The sequence below is a fragment of the Harpia harpyja genome, chromosome 11 (genome assembly GCF_026419915.1).
Source record: "Harpia harpyja isolate bHarHar1 chromosome 11, bHarHar1 primary haplotype, whole genome shotgun sequence".
In the NCBI taxonomy this organism is placed as follows: Eukaryota; Metazoa; Chordata; class Aves; order Accipitriformes; family Accipitridae; genus Harpia; species Harpia harpyja.
The window spans coordinates 39,401,444-39,421,957 of NC_068950.1; the positions used below are offsets into that span (position 1 = coordinate 39,401,444).

The following is a 20,514-nucleotide window of genomic DNA, read 5'->3' on the forward strand; positions in this document are numbered from 1 at the left end:
AACATGCAGCATTTTCAGATTCTGTTTTTTAAATAATGCTTTATAAAATAGTAATAGTTTTAATTTTTACCCAAAATGTTGAGATCTCCTTTTCCTTATTATCTAGCACTTGTAACTGTTAATGATAAACTGACACATATAGCAAAAATCCTGCTAGGAATTCACATCATGCATTGTATTTTCTTAGTGTGCAATAGGAAATCTGTTTTTATGGACTAATGTAAACAAGGCAGGACTTTGTACAGCACACAGTGGAGATCAATGTCCAATGGCTATTGCATCACTGCTTCCTCCCAAATAGCCCAATATGCGAGGCTATTGCGATACATCTGTGAATGCTGGAAGGGATGAGCAGCAGCCTTTGATCACTGACTGATGAAGGAGATCTGAGTCATTGTAGTATAGCTCATGCAGAATTCAGGCTGGCTTGTTGACTTTAGCTGTTCTGATAAAAAAAAAGTATTTCCTAAATTCAAAGGTCAGGATGCAAATGAAAACAAATTATTAAACATGGCTGTGCAGCTTCACATCTGTGGAAAGCACCAAGAATCTCAATAATATTTGATTTTCTGTTCTGTCAGTTCTTTCAAGTGTTTTTAGATTAAGAAAAGGGCAAAAGGATTTGAAACACAAATTTGGATTATAAACAAATGTCAGATTTATTCAACTGTATATAGTTCATACATGTTTCTGTCCTAAGCAAACAGGGAATCCAGCCAGCCCCTCAAGCTTCACATCATTGCCGTTTCTTTTGCGAAACACTAAGTATTTTGGAGCTCTTAGAGGACTACAGAAAAAGTCTGTCAGGTCACAAACTGCTCATACTCCATTTGTAATCACTTCAGTGGTTTCCACACCCATCCACTTTGTGACCACAGATTTCTACTTCACATTGCTAGATCCCTACTGACACTGCCTAAATAATTTGTACTGAGTTGATCCAATTTTGTCATTACAACACACGTAACTGCAACATGTCATTTTTCACTGAAACAGTTTGGACCTCTAGGTTGCACAAGCAAAAGAAGACACCAGAAAACAGTATGGGATCTGACCATTAGACTCCCTATTCCTAAACACAGCTAAGAACATCAATAATGTTACAGATTATAATGTAGTGAAATCTCTGAAGATGTCTGAGGCACAGAGGAGGGATTCTTAATAAGGCTTCCTAAGAAGGTAGAATGGAATTTTCCTCTACAAGCTCAAGCAATCTCAAAGCATCCTTTGGAGGACTTTTGGGGTAATCTGACATCAGTTCTGCAATATAATAGCAACATGGATAATTTAAAGTAGTATAAAGGTGTTGAGTGAGATTGCTCTCTGACCAGTTCTTCTCACCCTTGGGTAATCCCTCCCATTCACTTTCATCCAAGTACAGTTTTGCTTTTCACTCTGAAAGTAAACATATTTATCCCGTCTAGTAATCTCCTTAAAACTCATACCTCTAGACTGACTTTCTCCACAATAAAGACTGTAGATTGCATATACTAGGAAAGGGCTAACAGCTTGTTCTCACTGGAGTGAAATATATTTTTATTATTATTTACATTACAGTGATACACATGACAGGTAGTTCAGAAATTTAATTCTATGGGAATTCTACAGCTGCTTTGGTACATTATAAAATATTGTTCTGAGCAGGCTCCTCAGAGAGCCATATCCAGCATTTTGCAGCTGCTCCTCAACACCTCACTAGATAATACAGTACATAAATTTGATTGCACTTGATTATGCCCCAGTTTGGCAGCTGCACAAGCAGAAGAACAGAGTGACTGGTATTTAGGAAAGAATGAACAGAGGGAATAGTTTAACCCAAACATAGCAGAAAATACCAAGCCAAAACCAAACAGAAACTTATGCTATCTATCCTTTCCCATTCAGTCTTCAGTTAAATAATGTGAATTTGTCAAGACAACATAGAAAGTATGTCTCAGTACCAGGAATGGATTAGAAGAAATAGTACCGCACATATTGTCATTCACGTAAAACCAGTATTATTGAGTGAATTAATTTTGGCCATCCTCTTGCTTTAAATTTAATGATAAATAAGAAAAAAGATAGATGTCATAGCCTTTTAGAGATCTGTATTTTCCTTCTGAATGGACATTCTATTGACTGTATCATGACTTATAATCATGGTAGAAGATTTAGATTGCAAATTTCAGTACTGGCCTTGGAGTGTTTGGGTCAAATTTTTCATACCTACCAATTGGTAAACTTAAGTAGTAAACTAGACAGATAATCTCCAGTCTGTGGTCTATTACAAGTTTCATCTACAGCTGACAACAAGCAAAACAGCGCAGGACACAATTTAGCCAAGCTAATGGTCTGTCTTGCAGCATGTTTTTAACCAAATGCTAAACTCCCAAAGAATATACTGTTGCTGTGAAGTTATTTAGGGTATGTCTGCACAGACAACTGCAGACAGACATGAACTCACTCTGCCTTCACTCTGAGCTGCCAAGGCTGGTCCGGAAGCCATATAGCCACATTAGTCCTTCACATAGGAGCTTGGGCGCAAAGCCATGCTAATGCGGCTATACAGCTTCCGGCATGGATCTGGCACTGGTCTGCCCAGTTTGGCTCGTGGGCTAAGTGAGTTCACATCTGCTTGCATCCAGAGCATCTCTACAACCTCTCGAACAGTTTATACAATTGTCAACTCTTCCAATGTAACTAATGAGTCCTGAGAGGCAAAATTCGGCATGGCACAGTATAGCTGAACAACGACAGAATTCCATTAGAAAAGAATGAGCAATATTTTTCATTAGTGGGATGTTAAAATGCCAATGCGTTCCCCAAACCAGAGAGCTGTGAAAAAAAAATTATATGGGGAAAAGGGTGCTATAACAGAGTAGTTTCTAATTAAATACTAGGCTTTAACAGCATGAGTAAGAATGACCCACTCAGGAATCTGAGCAGAAGGATAAGGGATTACCAGAACTGATGGCATTATGGACAGGAATCCCCTTAAAGACAGACAGTTCTATATTTAGCATATCGTATTTAATTCAGAAACAAACCCCTAATATTTATTATTACCCCCAAGTAAGCCTTCAAATAAATATAAAATTTTATTAGCATACAATTGCTTGTATCAGGCACAACATACTCAGAGGAACAAGCTTTATAATTTGAGAAAATACAGGTCAAAACAGTTATTTAGCTTTGACTACAAAGGGAACAATCTTTCTTTAACAGATTCCGCACATGGAATAGGATCAAATCTCTGCTACTCATTATTTCTTAAATAGCTAGAAAATGGTCAGTGGTAAATAAATACAAAATGTAATAATTATCGCAAGTTTAAACAAAACAAACTGCTTTTTCTAAAGGGAATATTAATGACATAACAAGCCTGTCAACGACAGCTGAACAGTTCAATTCTGCCCTGACAATTCTTTCCCACAAGCAGTCTCACTGCTTACCATAGTCTTAGAAAACTAAGCCCTATATCTATTACAAGATAAAAGCTTAATTTTATAAACAAGGAGGGTGTTGAAATAAAGGATGCAATTTTCTATTACATATATAGGTAGACATATAAGACAAAGAGAACTCAATAGGTTCAGCTGGTGTAAACCTGTGTAACTCTAGCTTTAGCCTGCTTTTCTGAAGAAGCAAGGCTTATGCAGTCAAATTCTCTGTGTGTGAGAGCCCTTACTAGCGACATTTTAATTCATTTTTCTCTCAAATTACGCAGAGGGGATGGAAGGCTCCGAAAGAGAGAACTAAGTTCCTGCAAGGTCTGTGAAACTATATGGCTGAATACAGGAAAGAAATAATCTGTGTCCTTCTGGTATTATCTTGAAAAACAACCGGGGGCTGCAAGCCCTGCCTCTTCTCCAACCTGCCTTACAGATCTGCAGCACACGCATTTTGCAAATAGCCTTTGAAGATGCAGGAGGTCTGGTCCACGTGGAGGTTCTGCCTGCCCAGAGCTCTGCAGCGCACTGGGAGCCAGACCTCCTCCTCCCCTGCAGGCTCACTGGCACCTCTGTGTTTTGAGCAGAAAGGGAGAGTTCAATTTCCTTTCTGGGGTAAAGGCCACAGTGTAAGCTCTCTGCCTACTGGAAGGAATCCATGCCAAAAAGAAGCAATATAAACAGCAGTGGTAAATTTTTCAGTCGGAGTTTGCAGCTTCTTCAAAACCTCAGTCACGACAAGATACAAAGTTGTAACAGATCAGGTTTCAGTAACGGCCTCCCCAAAAAACTTAAGTCAATGAAGTTACACTTACTGAAAATCAAGTTTCTGGCCCACTGGAAGTCAATCAGTACAAAACTGGTAACCTGAGATGAAGACGATGGGGCAAGGAATGGGAACAAGGACAAAGATGCTCCAAAGGGAGGTGACAGACTCGATGATCTTGAAGGTCTTTTCCAACCTAAATGATTCTATGATTCTATAATTCTATGACAGCGTGTGAGTTGTGGCACAGTGCCTGCCAGCATGGCTGGCCTGCGCTCAAGCCAGCGCCCATGCGTGGCACTGCTGGCACAGGCAGGATTTGGTCAGAGGGTTTATATTACCTTTAGCAAATGTGAGAAGATATTAATGGGAAAGTTGAGTTTTTGTTCCCTCTCCCAGTTTTTTGCTTCATGTAGAGCACAAAGACATTGACATCAGATTTGATTATTTCGAGCATTTAAGAAGTTGAGAAACTAAAGTGATGCACAGGCATCTCTGCCAATCAACTTGTCACAAAAGCACTACCTACAGGTGAAGGATATGTCTGTGTTTAAGTTTATAATTAACCATAGTGAAAGACAGTAGAGATTTTACTGTTTTCTGGGTAGGCAGCACTATTACAAAACGCCTTGGATGAATGGCCTCCCAGATGCACAGGTCCTCCCTGCACTGGAGTGACTGGGCACCCCTAACAACTCGCGGTTCCTCAGTCTTCTAGACAGAGCCACCTCCTGGCTACAGGGTGTCATACACCTCCACACACGCCGGGAAATACATTAGATGGAAGGAAAGACGGTTTAACAAACTTGAGCACCTTGGGACAGCTGATCAGCAGAAGACCTGCACCCATGGGTTTTTTTAAACTATCAGAGTACTCAGGGCAGGATGCACTGAGATCCACCTCTGTCACTGCCACGTATATGTGTGCCTGTTTGAAAACCTGAGATATGTGTTGAAAACTTGCATATATGGGAGAAAATACATTATTTGCATTGCAGTGGTCAAATGACGATCAAGGCCTCTGTCCCAAAGAGAATCAGGGAACTTCAGATCACCTGCAGTCGATCTTTCAGGCGTGTTGAGGACATCCCCTTGTCCAGCTGCAGTAAGAGCTCAGGCAGAGCCTAAGTGCATAACTATGAATTCAGATTTGGCTCCTATTCTCTCCAAGCTCTCTTTAATATTCCCATTCCTAGGTTTAAAAATAGTATCCTATGTTTATAAATATAATAAACACTGCACATCTGGTAACTACAGGGTCAAAAATTTGATCTTGTAACGCTCCACTACTGAGTATTCCTAGGGCAGACACAAACTGTCAGCCTATTTGTTATAATTTTTTTTCTTTATGTTGCTAATAGAAGTGGCATCCTTTGCTATGTGGCTACCTGTTCTCATCGCTGAGAAGAGCAAACTCTATATATGAGACACAGTGGATACTAATAGGCATAAGCAAGGCTAAAACTCAGGCAGAGGATGAGGGCAATAAATACATACTTATTTTAGAGTAGTATGATGCTATGAAGGTTGTTTATGTAACCAGGTAACTGAAATAACATCAACCCCCATCCTTAATGAAAGTCCATGTCACAACAAAAACAAAAGCTCATGCAGGGCTCAAGCTGGCAGGCTAGTGTTTGATGGTTGCTTTTTCAAGATTTTTCTGTCTGTGGGAAAACAAAAAGTAAGACCACAGGTGATAGGAGACATCAGAAACAGGTACAGGAGCTCGAGGATACAGCAGTTCCAGGTGCTGGGACAGAGTTGGGTAAAACAAGGAACTATACATTGAAGAAACAGCCTCCTGTTGTTCGACTGATTTCTTCTGCATTCAAGGAACTTTTAAAATAAACACCATTCAGAGATACCTGACTATATCATCAGTTTCTCATTCCTAATGGATACAATTGCAAAGTTCCTGTTTTAACTGTCTATCAGGTCAAAAGAGGGATAGTACAAATTCTCAGCCATTTCTGTTTAAGGCTGGATTTGTGCTAGTGACCTATAAGTACAAGATTTTCTAGTCTATTACCAGTCTTCTGAGCGACACACTTGCCACCTTTTACTTCTGCTACAACCCTTCGAGATAAACTCTGGACTTGGAAACAGGGTATTTTGCACTGAGTGCCTCTTTTAACCTCCCTTTCTCACCATTCCTTTTCTTTATAAGTAATTTTTTTACTTGTTAGTTCAAGGAAAAACTTGCATTAATTTCAACTAGGAGAGTAAGATTTATAGCTCTTTTTATGTTGCTGTACCCCTGGCTTTTGTAAACAGTAATAGAGAGTAATTTAAAAGATAATTTAAATGCCATTGCTCCTGCAGGACAGGCTGAGAATATTCCAAATCCAGAGAGAAATTTAGTTTAAATGTGCATGCAGATTGGTAAAAATGCAGAGCATTGGTTTACTGATTTTATGAAATATATGTGTGGGAAATACTGTGCTTGTTTAAAAAAAAAAAAAAAAGGACTGTACAAGAACGTAATTACATCTGGAGTATTTTCTGCTTACAAACCCCTCACGTTTCAGTATGGAATAGCAAGTAATGGTTAGTTTGTTATATGGGGAGATAGACTTATACCGTCTTGCAAGGAGAGTTAATCCTTTTGAAGATCTGTAAAGTTTCTTCTCTTTCTTCCTCAGAGGATAAAGTCCATCAGTTAGAATCATAGAATCATAGAATCATTTAGGTTGGAAAAGACCTTCAAGATCATCGAGTCCAACCATCATCCATGCCCACTAAACCATGTCCTGAAGTGCCTTGTCTATGTGCTTTTTCAATACCTCCAGGGATGGTGACTCAACCACTTCCCTGGGCAGCCTGTTCCAACGCCTGAGAACCCTTTCAGTAAAGAAGTTTTCCTAATATCCAATCTAAACCACCCCTGCCACAACTTGAGGCCATTTCCTCTTGTCCTATCTCCAGACACCTGACAGAAGAGACCGACCCCCAACTCCCTACAACCTCCTTTCAGGTAGTTGTAGAGAGCGATAAGGTCTCCCCGCAGCCTCCTTTTCTCCAGACTAAACAGCCCCAGTTCCCTCAGCCGCTCCTCGTAAGACTTGTGCTCCAGGCCCCTCACCAACTTGGTTGCCCTTCTCTGGACACGCTCCAGCACCTCAATGTCTTTCCTGTAGTGAGAGGCCCAAAACTGAACACAGGACTCGAGGTGCGGCCTCACCAGTGCCGAGTACAGGGGGACGATCACCTCCCTGCTCCTGCTGGCCACGCTATTTCTGATACAGGCCAGGATGCGATTGGCCTTCTTGGCCACCTGGGCACACTGCTGGCTCATACTCAGCTGGCTGTCAACCAGCACGCCCAGGTCCTTTTCCTCCAGGCAGCTTTCCAGCCACTCTTCCCCAAGCCTGTAGCGCTGCATGGGGTTGCTGTGACCCAAGTGCAGGACCCGGCACTTGGCCTTGTTGAACCTCATCCAGTTGGCCTCGGCCCATCGATCCAGCCTGTCCAGATCCCTCTGGAGAGCCTTCCTACCCTCCAGCAGATCAACCCTGCCTCCCAATTTGGTGTTGTCCGCAAACTTACTGAGGGTGCACTCAATCCCCTCATCCAGATCACTGATAAAGATATTAAACAGAACCGGCCCCAACACCGAGCCCTGGGGAACACCACTTGTGACCGGCCGCCAGCTGGATTTAACTCCATTCACCACAACCCTCTGGGCTCATCCTTCCAGCCAGTTTTTCACCCAGCAAAGAGTACACTTGTCCAAGCCATGAGACACCAGCTTCTCAAGGAGTATGCCATGAGAGACAGTGTCAAAGGCCTTGCTGAAGGCAAGGTAGACAACACCCACAGCCTTTCCCTCATCCACTAGGTGGGTCACCTGGTCATAGAAGGAGATCAGGTTGGTCAAGCAGGACCTGCCTTTCATGAACCCATGCTGGCTGGGCCTGATCCCCTGGTTGCCCTGCACATGCCATGTGAGCGCTCTCAAGATGAACTGTTCCATAATCTTCCCCGGTACCGAGGTCAGGCTGATAGGCCTGCAGTTCCCCGGATCCTCCCTCTGACCCTTCTTGTAAATGGGCATCACATTGGCAAGCCTCCAGTCCTCTGGGACCTCCCCTGTTGACCAGGATTGCTGATAGATGATGGAGAGTGGCTTGGCAAGGACCTCCGCCAGTTCCCTCAGTACTCTTGGATGGATCCCATCTGGTTCCATAGATTTGTGAGTGTCCAGACGGCGTAGTAGGTCACTAACTATTTCCTCCTGGGTTAAGGGGTAAATTAAGTTCTAACAGTACAGCTCAGAGATTCACTCCTGACACATCTGTAGGTAACCTAGAGCTATCACAGGTTGTGTCAGAGCAGCTCTTCCCTACTCTGCTGTTTATCCTCCTGACATCTCTAAAAACCACAAGAGGATCTAAAGAACTATACATTTTAGGGAAAGGCATGTGACTCTGCTCCAAGCCTTTTCTGTCCTCCTTACTACGTCACTTCCTCATGTGAGATTGTTTTCCTTAGAAAACTCCCCTTCCACCTCTCAAAAAAATCTTGTAACATGTTTTGTCTTGATGTTCTCTAGCTGCATGGGACAGAACCAGGTATGAGTCTATGGTCATACGGCCAGTTTCAGGCACGAAGCACCATGACTCAGCTTGATTCTGTGAAAAACCATGAGAAGGTAGATGTAAAGGCAGATGATTTAAAAATAAAATTAGTGCTGGGTTGTGTTAATTTTCAGCAACTCTCAGCAATCTGAAGTCTAGAAACTTATTTTTTTCTTGAAGTGGAAGATGAGGTTTTGGTGTATGTATTAGGTAAGAATTTTGTAATATTGCAAGAATTTTTTCTCAGATCTGGTAAGGTAAAGATAGCTTTGTTACCCTCCATCTTTTCTTACATCTTCTCTCAGCATTGGGCGCATGAGAGAGCTTTTGGCCATCCAGCTGGTGTTTGTTTGTGCCTGTAGTCAGTTGGAAGACAGTCAAACTTAGAGGAGAGAAAAACCCATCCTAAGTTATGCCCGCCTAGTTGAAAGGCAGCTACCATGCACCACCTGTCAGTACCAGGATCTAGATCATTAATTCTGCTACCGATAAAGTGGCACCATTAAAGGTTCTACCTTTAATGTACTAAGAAATCACTTTCCCTTCCAGCTGAAGCCAGGCATATATTATTAGTTCACTGGAGACATGGATTTTTTTCAATATTCATCATACTACAGCACATCTCTCAAAATACTGCAGAAGACTATAAATTAACTGTGCTTTTTCATCTTATTTGTATAGTATATTATTTCAATTGCTTAGATTTAAGGTAGGCTTTTTGATAAGGTGGATTATTTATTCCATATATCTAACTTTTAGTGAGCTTGAAGGAAAAAGCCCTCCCATTACAGGGAAAGCAGAAAACATCAATTAAAAAAAAAAAAATTAGTTTTTAAGCAAATAATATCTATATGAGGTATTGCGGAAATGATCCTATTGATTAAAAATATATTCAGATCTCCATTATAAATATGAATGTACAGCAGTCAGTAATGCTTCTGGTACTTTGACATTAATTCATTTAAAACTAAAATAGTGGTGATAACATGTCTCAGGAAACTTCAAAGGTTATTGGCACAATCATTGTCCTCACTTACCTTGAGACAACCAGTGGGAGAATCAACATTTTCAGCATCCTCATCAGTAACTCACCAGGAAACTGGAAATAACTAATTTCCTAGAAATACATGGAGAGATGCTTATTGTTTTGAGATAAAGACTATCTGTCTTCATGAGTCCTACTAGAGCTGTGGATCAGATAACATTGGTAAAATCTGCAGCTTTGGTATGTAAGGTGGCAAAGATAGTAGGCTTTAAAAGATCATTTTAAAATTAATTAGATTACATATTGTGTTGTAATTCAACAAACACACTACATTGTTCATTCCTTTACAAAGGAAGACAAAAATGAAATATGCCATCTCTTGGGGACTATTGTTAATAGGTTGCCCTGAATAATCTCTTAATTCTGCATTTTGTGTGTTTTCCTAGATGTGTATGAAGCTACTGCTTGGGCACAAAAGATGTTCAGACAGCAGTTAGCAGTAGCAGAACATAGAATTGTTTTAGTTTAGTCACATTTACTAAGTGCCATATTTTTTAATTGAGATTTATATTTTGTGCTGAAACAATGCATTCAGCAATGCATGTTGCCCTGTCTACTCTGTCCGACTAATAACAGCAGAAAGAAATAAGTACCTGCAAAGAGCTTAGTTGAAGTATACTGGGGAAGAAATCCCCAAGTGACTTTAATAACATGGTCTGCTAGTGATGGGAAATTTCAAATTTTTTAATACAAAATACCATTGGTGTAATATAAACATCTGTAGTTCTGTACATCTGATGGTAACAAATATTCCCAGTGTTTTCTTTAGACGTACATGTTCCAAAGTAATATAAAATCCAATGAATATATTGCACTACCAGTTTTTAACAGGTCTATATTAGATGCTACATTTCATCTAGCTTAAACGCCCACTATTATTATCCATACTTGCAACATTATAATGTGCTTATGCTAGACTTACTAGGTGTCTTAAAGACCAGAACCCTTTGCAGACGTATTGTTTGAGAGTGTGCAAAGACCCAAAGAACAGTGCAGATTAACAAACAGATGAAAAGAAACAAGCTTGACAAACACATATATGTGCTTTTTATCTTCAAAAGTCCATCCTGAAGTTCCACAAGTTGCTATGTCTTTTGTTATGTAAGTATGGTATTTTCTCTGTAGTGATACACTGCTGTGCCACACTTACCTGCTGGGAGAGTCGTCTCGTCCTCAGGAAGAATCCGAGAAGACAGCCGATGGTGACCGACAACACCGAGAGAATGAGCAAACCATTTCTTTTACAAACATCCTTGATCCGAGCGAGGATTGCATCAAAAGCCACTGCCATGCTGTCCTCCGTGCTCTTTGGAGAAGAATCAGCATCCCATGGAGAGAGAATTCACTCGCTCCTCGTCTTCGGGTAGACAGATCTAGCTCTGTATAGATCAGATCAAAGCACTTCCAGTTCTGCTTAGCTGACCTGCAAGGTCACCCCTCTGCCAATAGCCACCAAGCAAGCAGCTGGCATTATTGTTCCAAATTAATACCAGCAATCCTATTATCAACTACATCATTAAGAGCCTGGAAGAAGATTAGGGGGCTCTGGAAAATTAGAACAGAATGCAGTAGTATTTCTAAAACAAGACCGGTTCAAAACAAAGTGACACTCCTGGGAGAAAGATGGTGTTTGAATGCATTCCTCAGCCTCCCCAGTTTGGGGTCCGGACATCCAAACCTAGAAAGCGAACAGTGCAAGTTATGCATTCAAATCGGTAGAAGTAATGTTACTGCAGTTTTTCTGAAGGGCAGAGCAGGTAACATTTTGAACCGGACTATCACAACAGGGCAAGCTAGGTGAAACTGAACTTCATTAATTAAAGCAGGCTTGGGTTTTTTGTTTTCATGGCAAAAAAAGGCTGAATGAGTAGCATAAGAGACACGCATTGAACAGAGAATAGCTGTATACTGAAACACGCAAGGACACCTTCTGGCATTTGGCGTTTATTATCTTGGAAGTGAAATGATTTCACTTTTCTTCCAACCACTATGTTGATTAGAGTAGGGCCAATTTACTTTCAGAGGATTATCAGACTAAGCCACAGGGATTGCTTTCCTTTCCTTTGCCGTGTCTGCATTCAATCCCAAAACTGATTTTTATGCTAGTGAGTATCTGATAAAAATACACCACCGTAAATGTTCACCATGCCACGCTTTCTTACTGAAACATTTCTGTACTTTCTGGGTTATTCTAAGATTATTCAGTGTTTTTATGGAAAATATTCCATACAGTACAACAAAATTGTGTGTTTACAATATTATATTTTATACTGTAATACAGTATTTGTTGTTACATGCTTACGTATGAGTAACAAAGCTCACGAGAGATTGAACTAGTCTCTTTGGAGGCAGGATCTGAATACTGCATGGTCAGCAAGACATTCGGACACGCATCAAAAAAAAAAAGATTATGTGGAGTCTACATGCTGAACAAGAGCGCTGCCAAAACAAGAGGATCACAGAAGATTTTATTAATGCATATGTAAAAGACAACTCAACTAATGTTGAACCGTCCCACTCCAGCCATTAGATAACTTCGCTACCTCGACAGCGCGCATCCAATCTACCTCCCAAACGATAATAAAAAAATGCTTGAAGAAATCACGTCGACCTCCACGCTAGCTGCTGTTAGAGGAGCTGCGACCCTCCGTTTTGCAGCTGGGACGTCTCCCGCCGGAGAGGCCCGCGCCGGGCGGAGGAGCCGGCAGAGGCCCGCCCGGGCAGCTGAGGGCTCGGGCAAACCTCTCCGGGCCGCGGGGCCTGGCCGCCATTTGCCACCCCACCCCGTTCCCCGGCGGGGGGGGGGTGTCGGGGAACAAGCCCCAGTTCCTCCGACGCGCCGGTGCGAACGTTCCGCGAGGTGCCGAGCTGCCGCCTCCGCCTCGCCGCGGGGCCTTGTGAGCTCCTCCCGAACGGGGCCGGCAGGTCCGCGGCGCCGGGAGGAGCGCAGCCGCTCAAACGGCACTACCGGCGGAGCTGCCTGGGGTGGCGGCAGCCGCTCTCTCCGGCCCCGGGACGGCGGCGAGGGGAGCGCCGCGGGCGGCGCCTCAGGACCTCTGACGCGGGCATCATGGCGGTGCGGCAGCTGCTGCAGCGGCGGGCGGCGGCGGCGCGCTGGCGGCGGGGCTACAGCACCGCGGGCGCCGCCGAGTACCTGCACCGCAGCATCGTGCCCACCATGCACTACCAGAAGAGCCTGCCCAGGTACGGCGGGACGCCGCCCCGCTCCCCGGTGCGCCCGCCGGGCCCCCTGCCCTCCGGGACCGCCCGTCCCGCGGCCCGGGCAAGGCCCGGAGCGAGCGTCCTCCGGGGAGCGAGCGTCACTGCCGGCCCCGGGGCGGCCGCCGAGGACGGCCGGCGGGCCGGGCTCCGGGGGGACGCGGGCAGAGGTCGGTGGAGGCGGCGGCTGGTGGCCCTGCGGAGCCGGCGGCCTGGGGCGTTTGCCGTGAGGAGAGGGGAGAGAAAATGTATCGTGTCCCCCCTCCCCGTTTCTGTGTAGCCGTGTTCGGAGTGTGCTAACTCGATTGCTGTTGTACGTGCTCTTCATAAATCACAGTGGAGAGGAATGATTTCATTTTTTAAAGCAGAAATATGACTATAAACCCACTACCGAAACATCTGTTCAGGTCGCAAAGTAACCTTTGTTGGTGTAATAGGATTATTTTATAGTAAGAGGAGCATTTTCCTGTTTAGGCAGAGAGGAAGATGACAAAGATATTGATTAGGAAATCTGCAAGAAAAAGTAAGTGTTCAGCACCCAGCAGTGAGGGGAAGTCCCAATGCAGGGGTGGCTACCGAACTAAACCTTCCTTCTGTATAGCTGCTTCTCCTTGCAATGGTTCATGTCTTTGTGTTCCCTGTAAGGTACTCAGACCCTTCACTGCAGTGCCTTTGTAACAAGACAGTCAAGTTCGTTTTCTACCTTGTTTTCCAAGAACCTTATGCTGTGATGATGTATGTCCATCTATTCCCTTTCTTCTCTTCTTCCACAAGCAACTTTTGAGCCATGTGGATAATATGGGGTATAAGGAGGGATAGGAAGGAGGGGAGGCAAAGAGGGACTACTGTGTAAGAAACTGAGGCTTCATTAGTACCATTGCTCATAAAGTGCATGTCTCTCTCTTCCCCTTCCTTCAGACTGCCCGTTCCCAAACTAGAAGATACAATTAGGAGATACCTAAATGCCCAGAAACCGCTTTTAAATGATGACCAATTCAGGTATGGACAGACAAGATAAGCATATTGCGGTATCGTGCTGCTTCATAGCCAAGTGTTACATGTAAAAAATATAGCTTGTGACAACATTTTGACTCTATTATTGATTACTGTAGGAAAACTGAAGACCTTGCTCATGACTTTGAAAAGGGAATTGGAAGAGAGCTGCATGAACAACTGGTTGCTCAAGACAATCAGAACAAGCATACTAGTTACATCACAGGTACGTTGGCCTACTGGATATAGGAGTCTGTAGATCATCATGCTAGACAACAGACAGCTCATAATGCTACAAATAAAATAGGCTGAAGCTTAAGCTGTCTCCTTCATAAACTTGGAATAACATGCTGTGAATACTGCCTGCGACTGTATTTGAGCAAATTCTGAGTCTCTGGTGGAAAGATGAATGCCCATCATCTAACTTCTATATACCAGAATTCTGGATAGATGGATATTGAAGAAACAGATTTTTTTCATGAGTTGCTGTATTTAAATTTGAGTTTACAGGGCTTATCTTTTTTCTTTTTTTCAGTGCTGTCTATTTATGTTTAGGTTAATGGAAGAGCTTAACTGATAACTCCTTTAAGGAAACTAAAGCAATCATTTTCAAATAGTTTCAAGCTATTTAGCATGAAAACTGAACTCTGAGGGGGAGGCCAGAGACTATGACTAAGCTTTGGGAGGCAGAAGTGGTCAGTGCTCCGGACTTAAAACCCTTTAAAACTATAAAACCGTATTCGTTTAAAGAGCAAAAGAAAAGGAGAGACAGAAAGCAGAAGATGAGAATAAAGAAAAACAAGAGAGGGAGAGTATGATATAGTTTTTTGATTATTATTCTTTTCTGTTGCTTCCACTGACTTCCAAATACAAGGGCCTGCTTATGAAAGTACTGGATGTATAGCAAGAGGTGGAAATATTCAAATACCTATGGAAGTAGAAGTTTGCATGTTGCCTAGCAAATGCACTTCTATCCTCGCTATCTGTTGAGACTACCTATAAGTGTGTTAGCTACTACAAATTCTGTAGAGAATACCAGATTATTCACAACAGCTGCTGTTTGGTTTGTTATCTTTTACCTGCCATTCACTTTGAATAACATCTGGGGGTTTAACTGGTGGCTTTATGGTGTTTGTCAACGCTAACCAGCATGCTGCTTTTTGTCTGTGAACTGTGGGGTGTTTGTATTCCTTTTTATTTAATTATTCTTTTTTTAGGCCTCCTGAAAGACCTGTTACACTTGAAAGTGGTTTCTGAAACTATGTATAGTTGCCTCCACCCTGGACTTTCAAGTCTAAGGTTAAAAGGCTACATGATGATGACAAGTGTGGTTTTAAAACTGTAGATGAATGCTAGTTACTTACTTGTGAGGACCTGGAATTAAAATTATCAACTAGGTCCTTGAGTTACCCATTGCCCTTTTACAGCCCAGCTAGAACGTTCTACTTGGAACTGATCCAGGCTGGGAATAATAATTTTTAATACATCAGCTGCCTTGAGATTAAGTTGGCGTGCACTTGCTTCCTTGGTCTGCATCCGGTCAGTGTGCAATACCAAGAGCTTACCGAGTTTGAAGTTGTTAATGGTGATAAAATAGAACTTACTTAAAAAAACCCCTTTTCTGCCTACCCCCCCTGGATTTTGGTTTACTTATAGGCAGGTGTAAAGGTGTGACTACTTTGTAGAGCTATGATTGATTCCCTTGGTTTTGGCAAGGACAAAACCTTTGGGTCACATTCACGCTTCTTGATATACTGACAGACTGTCTAAAAGACCTGTGGGTATCGAATGTAATTCTGCTTTCCGAAGTCTGTTCCGGGCCTGGAAGAATAACTGTGAGGTCCTCTCTAACCTTGTCTTTTTGCCAGCTTGAGAGACCGATGGTATTGCATCAGTGTCAAGAGTTTTGCCCTGTGCTGATCATTTTAGTGGATAGAAAGAGGAAGGAGGTGGAAATGCAAGACAGCAAATGTAGATGGAGGAATGCTGCCAGGAATGAGGGAGACACTGGATCAGAAGTAAAGGTGGTTCTATACAGAAGCATGCCCTCATTGACAGACAGTTGCAGAAATTAGTAGCTTAAGAGTAGGTGGAGGCATGTTCCACTCCAAATGTGAGGTGTGCACCAAAATACAGTGCTAGGGAGCTGCACTGTATGCAGTGGGAGTTATGGTTTATCACTGAGCCATATAGAAAACATGGAAATTGCCACTCGTTGCTAATGATGTTGACACTCTTGATACAGATTACTGCAAATACAGTATTTTTACAATTAGCCAACAGTACCTTTCTTCATAATTGGAGGTTGGGAGAATCTTTGGGGGAATTACTGCATATGTTTGTCTTGTTTATACGCACTTCAATAGGTGTTTATTCATGATGACTGTGGGAGACAGGATATTGACTACATGAACCTCTGGTCTGACTCAGTAAGCTGCTTTTATGTTCTGACCTATTTCTCAATTCTCCACTTTCAGGTCCCTGGTTTGACATGTACCTAAAAGCACGTGAACCTGTTGTTTTGAATTTTAATGCATTTATGTCTTTTAATCCTGATCCAAAATCTGAATATAATGATCAGCTCATACGAGCTACAAACATGACTGTTTCTGCTATACGTTTTATGAAGACCTTCAGGGCTGGTTATCTTGAACCAGAGGTTTTTCACCTCAATCCGGAAAAAAGTGACACTCAGATCTTTAAAAAAATTATCCGATTTGTGCCTTCTTCACTTTCTTGGTTTGGTGCCTACATGGTCAATGCATACCCCCTAGATATGTCTCAGTACTTCAGGCTTTTCAATTCTACACGGCTGCCTAAGCTCAACAGAGATGAGCTTTATACGGATGAAAAGGCAAAACATTTATTAGTACTGAGAAATGGGAATTTTTATGTATTTGATGTTATTGATAGAGACGGAAATATGCTGAAACCTTCAGAAATACAAGCACACTTGAAATACATCCTTACCGACAACAGTCCAGCCCCGGCCTTCCCGCTTGGCTACCTCTCCAGTGAAAATCGAGATACATGGGCATTGCTGAGAAAGAATCTACTGGATAATGGCAATGAAGAAGCTCTTCAAAAAGTAGACTCTGCTGTGTTTTGTTTAAGTTTAGATGATTTTCCCATTAAAGACTTTGTGCACTTGTCCCACACTATGTTGCATGGAGATGGTGCTAACCGCTGGTATGACAAATCCTTTAATCTTATCATAACTAAGGATGGCACTGCAGGAATTAATTTTGAACATTCCTGGGGAGATGGTGTGGCTGTGCTCAGGTTCCAGAATGAGGTTTTTAAAGATAGCATCAAGGCACCAGCCATCAGCCCCCAGTCCCAGCCTGCTTCAGTAGACTCTTCCAGAGCAGTGCAGAAACTTGACTTCAAGCTGAATGATGCCTTAAAAGCAGGAATTACCAAAGCCAAACAGAGATTTGATGCCAGTGTAGAAGCACTGTCTCTTAATCTGATTCAGTTCCATGAAGGGGGCAAGGACCTTCTCAAGCAGAAGAAGGTAAGCCCAGATGCTGTGGCTCAGCTTGCCTTCCAGATGGCTTTCCTTCGACAGTACAATCAGACTGTTGCTACATACGAGTCTTGTAGTACTGCAGCTTTCAAACATGGTCGTACAGAAACTATACGTCCTGCCTCTATCCATACAAAGAAATGTTCGGAAGCTTTTGTCAGGGAACTGTCCAAACATAGCACAGAAGAGCTTCAGAAGTTGATAGTGGAGTGCTCAAAATACCATGGCCGTTTGACAAAAGAAGCTGCTATGGGTAAGTAGGAATATATCAAACGCTCTTGCTTTTGCACTAAAATGTCTGTTAAGGTCGCTGTAAACATTTACTTCACAGCTAAATAATTTAATTTTGATGGAGGTCTAATGTTAATGTAAACTTGACAAAAACAGTAGCTGAAGGCTGCAGTTCAAAGTGCATTCTCTAAGACTCGTTTCTTGATGGAGGAGAATGCCTCTGTGCTTCCCACTTCACTGTTAGTATGTTGAGAATTTTTTATACTTCAGTTTTTGTCCTTATAGCAGCTGGGCTATTTGAAGATATGATAAATAATTAGTGCGTATTGTACTCCCCAAGGCAACGAAGAACTTTGTCTTTATGTCTGAGGAGTTACTATCTTAGCTCTGCAGGGGATCAGGCTTTAACAACTTCCAAATCAAACTGATTCTTTGGCTGTGCTACTCCTGGTATTTTTCTAAATGCTTTCTTTTGCATTGGCCTTCCCAGAAGCATAACTTGTTGTATTGTTTCAGGAAAAATGACTGTTGAACATTACCCCCTAGAGTCTAAAATTTGCCTCCCTTTGTTGATGCAAGATCCTCTTCCTCTTTAGATTCATAGATTTTAGGAAAGCCTTTCTCTGTTTTAAATAACTTGCATATGTTCAGAAAAATAGTTAATCAAAGAATGCGATGCATTATTAAAATTGTCTGTTAACATTGCACTTCTGTTTACTATCATGATTCCTGGTTGAGGCTAGCAGTAAAACAACAAGCCCTCATTCCCTAGGATATGCGCATTAAAAGTGCAGAATGTCTGGGTTCTGAAAAATAATTCCTGCTAATACAAAAATAAACCCCAGTTCTATAGATCTCCTCTTTTGTGGCTGTAAAACAATGTGATGTCAAGATAAGTGAGTTTACTTCCCACAAAAATTAGTGATCTCTCTAATACTTGTTATTTTATTTTAACAGGCCAGGGATTTGACCGACATCTCTTTGGCTTGCGCTATTTAGCCTTATCCAAAGGTGTTGCACTGCCTGATTTCTATCAAGACCAAGCCTATGCTCGGCTTAATCACAACATCATTTCTACAAGCACATTGCTTAGCCCAGCTGTGCAATTAGGAGGGTTTGGCCCAGTGGTGTCTGATGGCTTTGGAGTAGGATATCAGGTACACGATGATTGGATAGGTTGTAATGTTTCCTCTTACCCAACTAGGAATGGTAAAGAATTCCTTCAGTGTATCTACAAGTCACTAGAAGATATCTTTAATGTTTTAAAGGGCAAGAAAATTGGTAGTTAGACATAAAAATGTTGGAACACTTTACAGTTGCAGTACAAAATGCAGACTGTGTCTAATTGGCATACTAATCAGTGTTCAACGTGGCTGAGACCGCCCAGCTTAATTGGCTTCATTTATCCATTTGTCTTCATTGAACTTGAATACTGTCAGATTCACTATGAAATTTGTATCTGTTTTAAAGAAATAAAGTACAGACCTTGAATGCGTGTTTCAGGAAATACAAACATTCACAATGTCAAAATTAAGTAACATCCATCTGTTCCAACAGATCCACATGTTCTTAAAGCACATTATTTAAAATAAAAAGCATTGTTACCGAGTTTATGAACTTGGAACATCTGTGTTCCATAAGTGTTCAGACAGACTACAGTACTGTGATACCACTCTTAAAGAAAGTATATGCAATAATTTTAAATATGAAAGAGTGGTTACATTTGCACTCTTGCAGTAAGCTTGCTTACTAACTTGTCACACTTAACTTTTCTCTTTAAACTTGAATCGGTATCAGAGCTGATTGTGCCTCAACTGCTTGAAGCCTTTCTACTGTAACAGCTTTTTGAGAAACAAAAAATGAAGTGGGAGGCTTTAAGTAACCTGCAATCACCAACTGTGTTGTTAAATTGACTGGAAAAGACTGTATTGTAATAAAGCTATCTATTAATAGCCACAAAGTTATTTTATTGCCACATCAAAATTATACAGTATGGTTAGTCCCTTTATCAATAGCTCATGTTTCTTAGAAAGGTTGAAAAGAATACTACTGAAAGCATTCTGCAATGTTGGCTTTCCCCTTCCATACATGAAGTGTGTCCAATAATCTGCTTTTGTTTTGCTACATGAACTCTTGTGCCTTAAAAAAGAAAAATTACTGAACTTTATCTTTTCGGGTTTTCTCTTTCCAAACTTCCTCTTACTGCGGAATAGTAACCTCAACAGAATGTTTTCCTGTTTCCTCCTTGTTCTATCAGCTAGAACTTTTGATATTATTTATTGTAGCAAATGCCAGAGTCTTAGTGCCTAGAGCTGCATCTTTAATGCATTGGGGCTTGTTGCAGAAATTCTGAAGACCAAGGCTTATCAGAACTTTCTGACAGATTGCAGGAGAGCTTGAGCATAGGTATCAGTAAAACTTAGCGATGCTGTGAATGCAAGATGAAACTGATGCAAACAAGTTTCTCATGTGCTGTTCACAACTGGGACTCTGCCAGGTATGAAGTGGGTGATAGCAAAAGGGGAAGGGGCCTTTGTCAGTCAAGATGCCAAAGGTGCTCAGAGTTGCTGGGATTACAACACAGATGCTTTTTGCATGAGATACTCCTTTTTGCACAGAATTCATTATGGTATGTGTAACTTGAACTCCTCTGCTTTTTAAACCCTCTGGATTTCCACTTCTTCTGGGAAGATGAGTTTCTCTGGAGCTGAATAGCACACTAA

At 41.9% G+C, this 20,514-nt stretch overlaps 2 protein-coding genes across 6 annotated transcripts in view; one reads left to right on the forward strand and one right to left on the reverse strand.

The window, feature by feature from the left end:
* Nucleotides 1–11,622, reverse strand: part of SLC1A7 (solute carrier family 1 member 7) — a 59,126-nt gene extending 47,504 nt beyond the window's left edge. For 2 of the 4 annotated variants that reach the window (XM_052800866.1, XM_052800863.1), the window contains exons 1-2: nucleotides 10,970–11,619; nucleotides 9,812–9,891 (exon numbers count right to left, since the gene is read on the reverse strand). In XM_052800866.1, the coding sequence (XP_052656826.1) occupies nucleotides 9,812–9,891; nucleotides 10,970–11,110 (221 nt within the window). In that variant the 5' untranslated portion in view covers nucleotides 11,111–11,619. Of the gene's footprint in view, nucleotides 1–9,811; nucleotides 9,892–10,969 lie in introns of all 4 variants that reach the window. The other 2 variants (XM_052800865.1, XM_052800864.1) reach the window with 2 other exon arrangements.
* A 1,043-nt stretch (nucleotides 11,623–12,665) lies between these two features.
* On the forward strand, nucleotides 12,666–19,958 carry CPT2 (carnitine palmitoyltransferase 2). Of its 2 annotated transcripts, XM_052800854.1 has the most exons (5): nucleotides 12,685–13,023; nucleotides 13,957–14,037; nucleotides 14,151–14,257; nucleotides 16,509–17,813; nucleotides 18,749–19,958. In XM_052800854.1, exons 1-5 carry the CDS (start codon nucleotides 12,890–12,892, stop codon nucleotides 19,078–19,080), a joined length of 1,959 nt encoding a protein of 652 aa, XP_052656814.1. In that variant the 5' UTR covers nucleotides 12,685–12,889; the 3' UTR covers nucleotides 19,081–19,958. The 2 variants fall into 2 exon arrangements, with proteins under 2 accessions (XP_052656815.1, XP_052656814.1); XM_052800855.1 differs by lacking the exon at nucleotides 13,957–14,037 and having other exon boundaries at nucleotides 12,666–13,023.
* The last annotated feature ends 556 nt before the right edge of the window (nucleotides 19,959–20,514 follow it).